The 12,476-nt window shown below is 33.5% G+C and overlaps 1 protein-coding gene and 1 long non-coding RNA gene across 7 annotated transcripts; both read left to right on the top strand.

Annotated features, from left to right (window-relative positions):
* Window positions 1-6: 6 nt before the first annotated feature.
* On the top strand, window positions 7-7,963 carry LOC144473814 (uncharacterized). 6 transcript variants are annotated; one of them, XR_013494643.1, is made up of 4 exons: window positions 7-4,246; window positions 4,341-5,061; window positions 5,194-5,321; window positions 5,505-7,963. It is a non-coding gene; the product is annotated as an uncharacterized LOC144473814 (long non-coding RNA). The 6 variants fall into 6 exon arrangements; XR_013494645.1 differs by having other exon boundaries at window positions 4,341-4,722; window positions 4,920-5,061; window positions 5,194-7,963; XR_013494647.1 differs by having other exon boundaries at window positions 4,341-4,722; window positions 4,927-5,061; window positions 5,194-7,963.
* Window positions 7,964-8,931: 968 nt separating this feature from the next.
* Window positions 8,932-11,432, top strand: LOC144473813 (uncharacterized). The gene is made up of 4 exons (XM_078188049.1): window positions 8,932-9,457; window positions 9,638-9,828; window positions 10,107-10,475; window positions 10,735-11,432. Exons 1-4 carry the CDS (start codon window positions 9,292-9,294, stop codon window positions 11,179-11,181), a joined length of 1,173 nt encoding a protein of 390 aa, XP_078044175.1. The 5' UTR covers window positions 8,932-9,291; the 3' UTR covers window positions 11,182-11,432.
* Window positions 11,433-12,476: the final 1,044 nt, after the last annotated feature.

The raw sequence follows: 12,476 nt of genomic DNA on the forward strand, positions 1-12,476 counted from the left end.
CTCTATCGCTGTCCTGCCTCTATCGCTGTCCTGCCTCTACCACTGTCCTGTCTCTATCAAACTATTGTCTTCTTATTACCTGCTCTGGCAATTCCCGTAATACACGATGTACCTTGATATTAAAATTAATTCAGTTGTAAGTTCAGAAATCTAAATATTCATATATTTAAAAATTTATATATTTACTCGGAACTATCTATATTTTTGTATACTATACAGCACCTCTTGCCACCAATCCTCTAAATCTAGTCCTCCTGGTAACAGCCATATCGAGTCCTGGAACAGATTTATAAGTCCCGCGTCGTGTGTATTTGCGGTTCACCACGCTTCCTTTTTCGACGTTGGCCATTGTCAATTTAGAAAAGGATGATTTATGAAACTGTTCCTTTCATATCAAATAATTACAGATATATTTTGAATATACGTAGCGATACTATGTAAGTACGAAATGTAATATTTAGGATTATTTCCATTTAAAAGGAGGCTGGTTGTTGAACAATCTAAAAAGAATTTAATCAAAAAAGTGAAATTACTAACAGGAATTAATTTATAATCGTTCTGCATACACTATAATACATGTAAGTAATTGAAAATTTGTTGACCACTGTGAATGTCTAAATAATACTAAAATATGTAACAGGAATTGCGCATTTCCCTTTACTAAACAAAAGAAAATTATATAAAATCGTATTTTATATAACAAAAATAATTACAGATAAATTTCAAACATACATAGTAATATGACAAATGCACAAACTATTTTACTAAGTATATGAATAAAGAAATTCTAGGTAATGTTATAAATATATTATGGACATCTTAAAATATTTTCATATTAATATGAACCAGTTATTAATAAGAATTCTGATAATGTTGCAGAATAATATTATACTGGTGGATTTCGAAAGTTAAATGACAGTTACAACAATCAGATATTAACAATTGTAATGTGAACTCAACAGGAAAAAAAAACTAAATTTTAAGAAAATTGTAACTTCACTTTTGGAAAACAATGCTGAGTAAATATTTAATACTGTTCAAGAAAGCCTTGTAATCGTGAGTTTTAAGTTAGCAGATATTGCAGAGCGAAATAATATTTTAATATAAAATTACAGCTGAAAAGTAAAAATTCTAATATGACATAGCTATTAGTAAAAATTATAATAATGTTTGGAGTGAATGTTCAGCCGTTAAGAAATATTTAAAATCGTTCACAATAATTATATTGAATTAAAATAATTATATTTATACCGAATTTCAACGCTGCAGATTTTAGGACATAAATGGCAAAAAGTTACAATAAATTATGCTGATCTCTCACTGAAAGTTTCAATAACAATTACAGTACGTGAGTAGCCAAACGTGTAACTGTTTAATTAGCAGTTACGCATTATAAGATCCAAAATTGTTAAAAGACCCAATTTTAGGATTTAAATAGTACTTTTGATGTGAAAAAATGATATAAAATTATATTGTATATCACAAAAATTGAATTTCTGAGGAAAACCGTTCCGAGTAACATTGCAATAATTATTAATTTGCATCGAGGAAAATTTCGGATGTTAAAAACAATGCTTTTGGCGAATTATTGTGATTGGGACGATAGAGACGATGCGCCACGACACGTGACAAGTTTGCACCTCGACGCCGAACAACACGTTATGAAACATTCAATAGAATCGCCTTGAGAGAGCATCATTCGATTTGAAAGGCTAATAATGTGGTGGTATGCTCCCTGAATTGTGAACAACGGACTGTTAAACGTCGGATCCGTTTATTTTTGAATCTACGAGGTAAAAGCAGAAAACAAACACGAGTCTTTATTATACTCACGTGACAGTCCACATGCATTGAACATGGGAGTTAAGGTAAAATAATACACGATACACTTCAATATTAAAAATTAGCCAGGTAAAAGATTCAAAAAATTAAATTTTTAAGTATTTGAAAATCCGAAATAAAATATAGAAAATCCAAATATACGAGTTTGAAAAAGCTAATTTTTTTAGCATAAAATTATATTGCCTCGAAATCTATTTGTTCTCCCTAAAATTATTTTCTATAAATATTCTTGCAACGAAAGAAAAATTGCTATAGTGTAATTTTAAGAAATTTATAAATTGTCCCAAAAACAAAGCAAAACCCGGTAAGAACAATCTCACAATTGGTCATTACGATTACACATTAATTACTAAACAGTTAATTACTAAATTAACAAATATTGAATTAAATTAACAAATGTACAGAAATATGTGATTACAGTTGGCAGCCGGGGAGCATTTTTCTTCCAAATGAAAGGCAACGTGTGACAATGAATATGTATGCACGGTGATAGTCAAATAGAATAGGACGTATCTAGAATTTACGCACGGCAAATATAAAGAAGATCTAACAATGTTAATTGCCGGGTTTGCACAGAGACCGCCGGCGATACAAAGCGATTATTTGATCGTGAGCGCTTCTGTTTCCTTGACGTAAATTACTTTTGCCGTGCAGAGCTTATCGTGTGCCCGTGTAATTGTTTCTCTCGTTGGCTCATAGAAATAAGTGGCGTTTCACGCCTTTCGAGGCAGTGCGCATCCTTAGGTACATAAATGCAGTGCTGCGCATCCTTAGGTACATAAATGCAGCGCACAACATCCCCAGGTGCATAAATGCAGTGCCAGGCCAATAATAAAAAATCAACAAAATTAGAACCAACAATAGAACCTCTATTTACCTTAATGGTTCTAACACGTAATTAATTATCATAAACATTTTTTTTCTGGAATGTTAAAATAATCACTGCAGTGACCCATGGAGATAAAAAAAATATTTCTTTTTCCAAACTACAAAGTGACTATGGTCGTACGCTTGTAAGATAGAAAATGATAAGAACTATCCCTCGATTTCAACGTTATAAATATAAGAACAAACGTCAGGACTTGCAAAGTGAAAATGAAAATTAAAAAAAAATGATAATTTTGTCATAATCGACTAAAAAAGTATGATACTAATTGTGGGCATTACCTATCGATGTGAAGATATTTTCAATTAAAAATATTACAAATTTGCGAACAGTCGAACATGTAAACGAAAGAAATGTTCATATAAGATTGCTAATAGCGTTCGTTGTAAATTGTTCACTTAAACTTTCTAAACATTACGAGAGACTACTTTTTAAGCTATAAAAGCTACGCCATTTAAACGTTTCGTTTCAGAACTCTGCATTTAATATCAATTCAAATTAATCAATACTTGTGCTTAAATCAATAACGTTCCTATTAATTAACAATGGCAAAAGAAAAAAAAAGAAGTGATTGACTAATAACAGTTCGTGAACAACTTGAAGAAGTTAGAAACATCATTCGAAGACCGCGGGCCAAAAACGATGACGCAACTCGATATTTAAAGTGTTTTCAAATGTGAATCTCATCCCAGCGGTGAAATAAAGCCGATGAACAAAATATTTCGTCTGATTAACCTTACTTCGTTCAAAGATACAGTCGCGCTCGCTCGAGACATTTTTGTCATTTCACTTTCGCTTAGGAGCAACAAGTTGACCGTAGAGCAAGGATAACAAGTTTGCCAAAATTAATTCACATCCCATCGTACGATATTCAAAGAGATTATTTCGTCCTTTGTGTTTCGAATCTTATCATTTTATCACGGATATTTCGACGACTGCTTGGGAAGCAGAGAAGTGGTTCCTGAGATATGTAGACGCAGAGACGGGAAAACAGATTCTAACCTTTTCCTTGGGGACGACACTTTGCTGATGCACTATAGAGAGACAACGCGCACTTGGGCGCTTACCATGGACGGAATACTTTTTGTTCGAGCCGATTAATAGTTCAAGGCGCAACTGACTATTATTACAAAATATTATTATGTAATATTAGTGAAAATATTACATATGTAATATTATTACAAGGAGGATCGAATAACTCGAACAATATATCTCATCGTTGACACAACTACTTTTATCGGACTATAGCAATTTAAGGGTTAACCTCTAAAAAGGGTAAAGTCTCAAAGGCTGGTGTACGAATCGTATTTGACTTACTATAACTGCGTTTCATTAAAAAAGTCCAAAGAAACGCAGTTTCCTTCCGCTGGGAATTCAAAGCGGAGAGATTGGAAATTGTTCGTTGTATTTCGGAACAATAAAAAAAAAAAAGACGTGATGATCCTTACATGAAAAATGTAAGTCGATTGCTCGAATCCGAGGCTATTTAAATTGCTGCTCGTTCCTCGATTTCTGATTGTAAGTTCTGGTTTCACGTTAACATTTATATCTAACTGTTCTCATGTTTAATCTTGTAAATAAGTGTGCGCATAATCACGATTCTAATTCGCAGGAGGGTTGTTTTGTTGCTTAAATTTGATATAGTGTGATCGACACGTTTCACGTGATCTACACGATCGACACGATCTATAGCGCGGTCATTGTGATCCTGAAAGGGTTTTAGGATAATTAATATGACAGAAATTATAATGAGGAAATTAACGTGACGAAAATTGTAACGAAGAAATTAATATAAGGAGAAAATCCTCGGAGCTATAGCATGTCCGAATTAAAGCAGAATTATCCCTATAAAAACAAAAAAGTATAAAAAAAATCGATAGATGACTGAGGATATCAATTTTCACGAATTAGTGTTCCGAGTCATTAGATTGCTGATGGAATAGTTTTCGTCATTGCTTTCAATCGCATCGCTAAGATTATAACAATACGAGGAAGTAAGTCAACATCTATACATTATTCAAAACATTTATTACTATAACTATAATTATTAAAGACATTCTAGTGTACTAAAATAGCTTTAGATTACAATACATTAATTACGAAATCAAATAGAAATAATCCAATTAATTAAATTTAATTTAATTTAGTATAATTAATAACGTAACCATCACAGTTAAGGTAATTAACTAAGATTTCAGGTACGCCCCGGCGTTTAAAAACTTTAAACGTTGTTCCAGTAATTAGAATTTCAGGATTTTTAGGCGTTTCAATTGCTGCAGAGAAAGTATTGACTGCGATGTCTGAGGCAGATATACTTTTTGCTATATTACATGGTAAATGAATAATACAATATTTAGATGAAGATGAGTAATTCTGAATAAAACATTTTAATATGGAGAAGAATATTGACGAATTATTGGAGATGTAAATTTAACAAAAAGTTAGCACAAAACTTTGAATTGTAGGAAAAATGATGTTTATTTTATCTCTGCACATTCTTGTTTGACGAAACTAAGATTATAAACAAGCAGTGATTAAGATATAGTAAGCAGTAATTATGGCAAAATAAGCAGTAAATATGGCAAAATAAGCAGTAAGTTCAAATTATCTATTAATACTAAATCTAGCATAAAGTATCCATTAACATCCACACGAAAATATATATATAATTATTAAATACAATTGTCATCGATAATAATTGTCGCGCTCGTTAACGAAGTCTCAAATTCAAGAACGCGCAGTTCTCGCGTTTGTTAAGAATTTTCGACTGTTCCAGGGAAGAAATAACTCGTGGGAGTGATTCTCTAGATATAGCGTCCATCGGACACGAATTTTCCAGTAGCGCGAAGTACCAGCCGTAAGAGAAGAGAAAAATCGTAGGCAAATGTTCCCCCTCCCTTTGTGTTTTCGTCGATCTCCGCGCAAGCGCGTCCAGTTTTCGATGTGTTTTAATGTTGCGCGTGACGTTTTGAATCGCTTTATTTTTCTACTATTTTAAATAACGCGGCGTGCACGTCCATCGAATGGGCGATGAACATTGGCGTTGACGAGTCGGTGAATCGATGAGCACGGTACAATGAAAACTTCGAAGACGATGCGGAGCGTCCGAGAACCGAGGAGAAAGAGTCGCAGACAGTTTGGTTGGTTATACAAGGTTCGTCGACGAGCAAGTAACAACAAATTCTACCTACAGTATAACACTTATAATAATAGTTCATAGTTTAACGATCCGATCGACACGCACATGTTGCATATTTCGTAACTGCTAGAATTATTTCGATATTTAAATAATATTTCAATAATTATTTCACTTAAATATTTCACAATATCAGTCGAGCTCTCTAACACGTAAATATAAGCTTTGAATGGAGTTTGAAAACGCACTTATCACGACCAGTATTAAATATAAGCTACTAATAATTCGTATTTTAAAGTCTTCCTACTTTTAACAACAATAATCAAAATATTTTTCTTAAAGCAAGCAAGAATATTTTTCCATTGCCAGTTTTACATGGCTATTCGTCGTTTTCAGTAGGTAATCAATTTTCATTTCTAAACAATTTTATAGAAAGGAGATAAATATTAAACAGCAAGTAAAATATTTATTGATCCTTCGACTATTTTCGTAGAGAATGGAATTGTTTAATTATTCTTCGTATTTTCCAAGCATGATAGAAATAGCATTCTCGCATTCTGTGATTGAAGCTGATTAAATGTCAATTTTGAAATGAATGTGAAATTGGAAAATTTAAATTCTTTAAATTGATTTAAATTCTCTAGATTGATTTGAATTCTTTAAATCGATTTGAATTCTTTAAATTAATATAAATTCTGTATATTAATATAAATTCTTTAGATTAATATAAATCCTTTAAATTAATATAAACTCTTTAAATTGATTTAGATTCCTGAAATCAATATAAACTCTTTAAATTGATTTAAATTCCTGAAATCAATATAAATTCTTTAAATTGAATAATAATTTAGGAAAAAATGCTTTAGAATTTGAATTGATTTAAATTCTTTAAATTCCCTTGACTATGAATCTATGGGCATCATCTATGGACTATGCTAATCTACACGTAGCTAATCTACTCTGTGTGTATAATAGCACGTTCTTGAAATTGCTATGAAAATGCTTCTCTTTCACTAAAGTAGTCAACTAAAGTAGGAAGACACCCTAAACGGAATCCTTTGAATGTCTCAGACTGCTTCTGGTTCTAGCGTGGCAAAAGGTTTGGTTTTCGTCCCCCTCCTCATTCCCAAATTATTGTGTAACGTTACGTAACCTTTCACCGACCAAGGTATTGTGCGCGCAAAAGTCGTTGAAACCGCTGCCCGCCATACAAGCCCGTTTCCGAGGGAAGTGTTTGCGTTTCTGCGTGGACCACGTGGGCTTCAAACACTGGTCGCCCATATTGAACAGTATAGCCGAGAATCGGAGCCTGTTGAAAATCAAAGTCTATAGTCGAAGCATTTGTCGGAGGATACGGGAGAGAGTGAACACGGAGGAGAAGCTCGAAAGATTATGGTAATTGCGTTAGGAGCCGTGAGGATTGTATAATAAGTTTTTAAATATTTACTAGCGGATGGAATGGCGTTAACACTAGGACTACCGATTCTGAAATTTGACAAATATATATTGGTTTATAACTGTAACAAGATTCACTCAAAGTCCATGCAAGTTTGATTAAAATATTATTGATTATTATTATTTAATGAAAATATAAGCTCGAATAAAGAAGCTTTTTTATAAATTTCTATCCGAAATATTTGTATAATATCAAGGATTGTAAAAGAAAAAATCAGAGATCGATCATTTTTACAATATTATTTATTATTATTCAATTAAAATATAAGCTCGAATAAAAAAGCTTTTCTGTAAATTTTTACCGGAAATATTTTTATAATATCCAGGATTGTAAAAGAAAAAAAATCAGAGATCTGTCATTTTGATCAACTTGGTAGTTCTAGTTTTAAGAAACAAATAAATTATTTTACATCGTAGAGTTAAGGTATTTGCAGCTTATAACTGAAACAATAGCTTCATAGAAAATGTATAGGAATGGATTTTTGAATGTTTTGCTTCCCCAAGCTTAAACTTAGCACGTATTCCTCTCACTTTCAATGTTTCCTGTGTTACATATGAAAAGGCCGATTGAGAAACTCGAGAAATTACATTTCTACTGCTCTCTCAAAACACTACAATATTTTATAATAAATTGTATTATGAGACTATTGCATCTTATAATTGTTTATTATGTGTTTGCATTTAATGCTCGACTTTTCTATATGCGAGGAACGAGGGTGGCTTGAATCAACCCTTCACTGTTTTTATAGAATGTGTATGGATTTTAATATTTGAATATTAAGCATTTTGATATTTAAATATAAAAATTTGAATGATACGTATATGTGAATTTTAATTTTAATATTAAAAATTTTGATATTTGAACATATGAATTTTAATATTAAAAATTTTGATATTTGAATATATGAATTTTAAAATTAAAAATTTTAATATTTGAATATATGAATTTTAAAATTAACAATTTTGATATTTGAATATATGAATTTTAAAATTAAAAATTTTGATATTTGAATTTTAAAATTAAAAATTTTGATATTTGAATATAAAAATTTTAATTATATATATGAATTTTAATTTTAATATAATACTTCATAGAGTGGTGGCTGACTTTGAAAATCTACATTTGATTTTCTTAAATATTTATAATTATTAAAATCGACCATTTCACGTGCAACGTGACAATATGTTCTTGCGATCTAAAACCTTTTGTGTAGCAGAAACCTATTTCTTACAAATCACTCACAGTATATGAAGTTTTTAATAGCAAAATAATAACCAAAATGCTGAAAATGAATTTAGCTGGTTCTAACCTCTTCGAACTAATAATAAATTAAATTCCCAATCTCAGTAACAATTAAATTACTCTTACAAATTAATAGTCCTTTCACTGTATATACTATTAAATTTAAACAAAATCCAACATCAGAAAATCGTATTTTATTAGTAACTTACATCGCATTTTTTAATTACAGTAGCAGTTATTTAAAGAAATATAAAATAAATCTTTACATTTCAAGAAATATCAAATAAATAGTTGCATTGCCAATAAATATAAAATAAATAATTACATCTCAAAAACCAAGATTATCCAAAGCTATAGCACATCTTCTCCCCCATTTCACAAAAATTGCTACACACGAGGTTCGCTCACCTTGAACCCTTTGCTTCCTCAAAAAGGCGATTCCGCCGTCTGGTTTCTTTCGGATACTACTCGCAGAAAGTTTAAGCTTGCAGGTCGCATTGCCTGGACCAGCGAAGGAATAAGGGAAAGTGTGGCAATGAGGAGATGGGGACTGGTGGCAAAGAGGATAGGGACTGGAGTAAAGGAGGAGAGGCAATGATGGCGAGGAGGGAAAGGTTGCGCAACCAGCCATGTCAAAGACAATGGAAGACGAGAGTTTGATCGTCCAGGCGATGCGGAAAGGACCGAGTCTGGCCAATCCTTTACACGAACTTCCTGTTACGCTGCCTGATGGACTCCCTGGCGATCTGCGTGAGGGACTCGCCGAGGATCGTCTCGATCGCCATCGACGGGATCCCGCTGTCCTCCAAGTACCTGGACATCCTCTGCACCGGACTGAGGAACAACGACAGACTCGCCTATCTCTCTCTAATAAAATGTCGGATCGGTGACGTCGGTTAGTATTATTTTCTCCCTTCAAAATACAAAAATGTTTTAACCTAATTTAGTTCGCGTAAGGTTCGTCTAATTCTCGTACAATATTTTCACGTCTTTACGCCTCCTACTTTTGTGGAGTATGTTCCGTTCCGTGCTCAATCCGATGTACATTTTTAGTTATCATATTTTTCTTATTTAGGCTGCGGCATGCTTCTGGAGAGCTTGGCGAACAACCCGAACCTACGAGTCCTGAACCTGTCCGGGTGTCGTCTTACCGGCGCGAGCGGCATGAGTCTGTACCTGTTCCTGAAGAGGAGGAGAGCCGATTTGCTGCAGAACGTGTGGACCGAAACTTCCGACCGGTCACGCGAGTGCAATTCCGTTAGGAAGGTGAATAAATTGGAATGATTAGATTTAAAATGATTTAAGATTTAAAATGATATAAATAACGATACGAATTAGTTTATTAAATCAAAATATGTCCCTCTGGGCTCATATCAGATGCCCGGGGGTGTATACAAAGATAACGCTTATCTGATAAAATAAATAATAAAAACATAGTACATAGATATAAAATGCAGAAGTAATAAAAGATAAAAAGAAACATTGAACAAAATAAATAGAACGTATCAGTAGTAATAAAATTAATGATATCATTTTTGTTGCAGACACTAGGGTTCCGCAAACTGATCCTGAATCACAATCCAAAATTCGGCGAGAATGGCGTGCGGCAGTTAATGTACGCGGTGAAATTCGACTGTTGGTTGAAATCGTTGAGCCTGAAACGGTGTGGGGTGATGAAACAAGGCGCGGAGGATATAATTAATGTCCTGAAAGTCAACAACGTTCTGACAAGGGTGAACCTTACCAGAAACCGCATTCCCATTAATACCTTTAAAATATTTTGGAGGCTTCTAAATAAGAGGGGAGAAACCACGGAGGGCAAACAACTGTCGAAGAAACGATTTAACGTGAACTGTAAAAGAATTTCATTGAAATCCGCATCTAAGAACGAAGAACAACCAATTATTAAAACAGTAGGTTTCTCACTTTCTGCTGTTAACCCCTTGTACTATAATAACGAGTCAGGTTATGTAAGCTTTAAAAGTACCTAAAGGCGCTAAAAGAAATAAAAATTGTCTGGTTCTATTATTAAAAATATTAAAGACAAATAAGCACTAATCAACGCAGCATAAAAGGAGTCATAGTGCAAGGGGGTTATCCAACACCTTTATACGCGCACAGAACGAACTGAAAACGTTGATAATTATTGTATATGTCTTATTATTTGTTCAGGGAAAATGCCATCAAAATTCGTCGAAGACTTGCCTGCAGAAGCGATTCCCGAGAATCCAGGAGAGACCGAAGCAATTCAAAGAACTGAAGAGCATGAAGAAACAATCAACCTTGAAGATGAAGAAGAAGGACCTGCGTGTCCTCGAATGCCAATTATTGGACATAATCGATTCCAATAGGAAGTTAATGAAAGAATTGACGGATAACAAAGCGCTGGTGGACGCTGAGCTGCAGGAACGGTCGAGAACGGAGACCGAGATGCAGAGGGTATCGTTGCAGTTGTACGACCTCAGGAGCAGAGTTATCATGGTGAATTGTCTCCGTTCGCAGCTCAGCAACGAGCATCAGATACTGCAAAAGAGTTTCCAGTATATTTTTGAGAAATTAGGAGGCCTGTCCGCTCGGGAACGTTCTGAAATTGAGATCACGGAAACTGAAGATGTTTAATGCAAATCGACAATTAATTTCATGGTCCAAGCAGAAAGAGCAGAAATAATAAATTGTGAATGCAGTAGACTCATGATTGAGACAATGCATCTGTCGATAATGTTTAATTAGATATTGATATGTAATGTACGTCTAAGGTCTCTCTATGTAAATGTATTGTAATAAAGCTGGCTGATTTGGCGAATGTCGAAATATGTTTTGTCATTCGAGAAAGATTTTTTTAAAAGATTCAAATAAAAATAATTCAATCAGAAAGTTATAGAGACTTCAAATTTTTCTTATGAACCCTGGACATTTTTTTTTAACCATGCATTTACTAGTGTGATATTGATATATCTAGCACCCCATGTAGATTTTTGTTACCGAAAAATAAGGGTTCAGAAACCCTGATACCATTTTCAAGTCGCTATCATCCTTACCAACATATGATAACTTCGACTATCCAGTTCTCCAGTACTTTATTAAACAAATCATGTTCCTTTAGGTTTACATCAGAATTCTACATTGTCTAAACACGGTTCACAGATAACTAACGCAGTCTAAAGCAATCTAATCGAAAGTTAATCGACCCAAAACTATTTATAATGAAAATTAATAAATACCAAATCTAACACTGTTATTAAATAGCTATTTTATTATTAGAAATTTGCTCAAGACTTCCCTATAGCTCTTGGTTTAATTTGTAAGTCGTCTCAAGTTCTCTCATCTGGGCTCTGTGCCAGTTGTTGAGGCAAGCTGCAGGAGACAATGGTCATCAGGGTGCAGAATGTTGCCTTGAATCAGCATTTCTCATTGTGATGCATTATATGTCAGTATTTCCAAGGCTCCAAGAGCTTTACTATGTTGTCCTCGAGTTTGAATCCTCTACTCAGACTAAATCTTACTTTTTTCAATATATTCTGATTCGTTTTGAGCTTCGTGGATTTTTACTGATCCAATTTTAGTGTGCAATAATTAAGTAAATTATTATAAGAATAGCAGCCAGTGGTCATACCAATTTCTGGAATTTTTCTGATCCACTTACAGTATACAATAATTAAGTAAATTATTATAAGAATAGGAGCTAGAGGCAATACATACCTATTTCTGGACCCACAGACCTGCTGCGCATATATCCCATTTATACTTACACCTCATTTCTACCAACACTCCATTTGTCCCTATACCCTATTTGTAGCTACACTCCATCTGTACTTACATCCCATCTTTCCTACACCCTATTTGTACTTACACTCCATTTGTATTTACACCCCATCTATCCCTATACCCTATTTGTACTTACACCCCATCTGTTT

The sequence above is a fragment of the Augochlora pura genome, chromosome 7 (assembly GCF_028453695.1).
Source record: "Augochlora pura isolate Apur16 chromosome 7, APUR_v2.2.1, whole genome shotgun sequence".
Classification (NCBI taxonomy): domain Eukaryota; kingdom Metazoa; phylum Arthropoda; class Insecta; order Hymenoptera; family Halictidae; genus Augochlora; species Augochlora pura.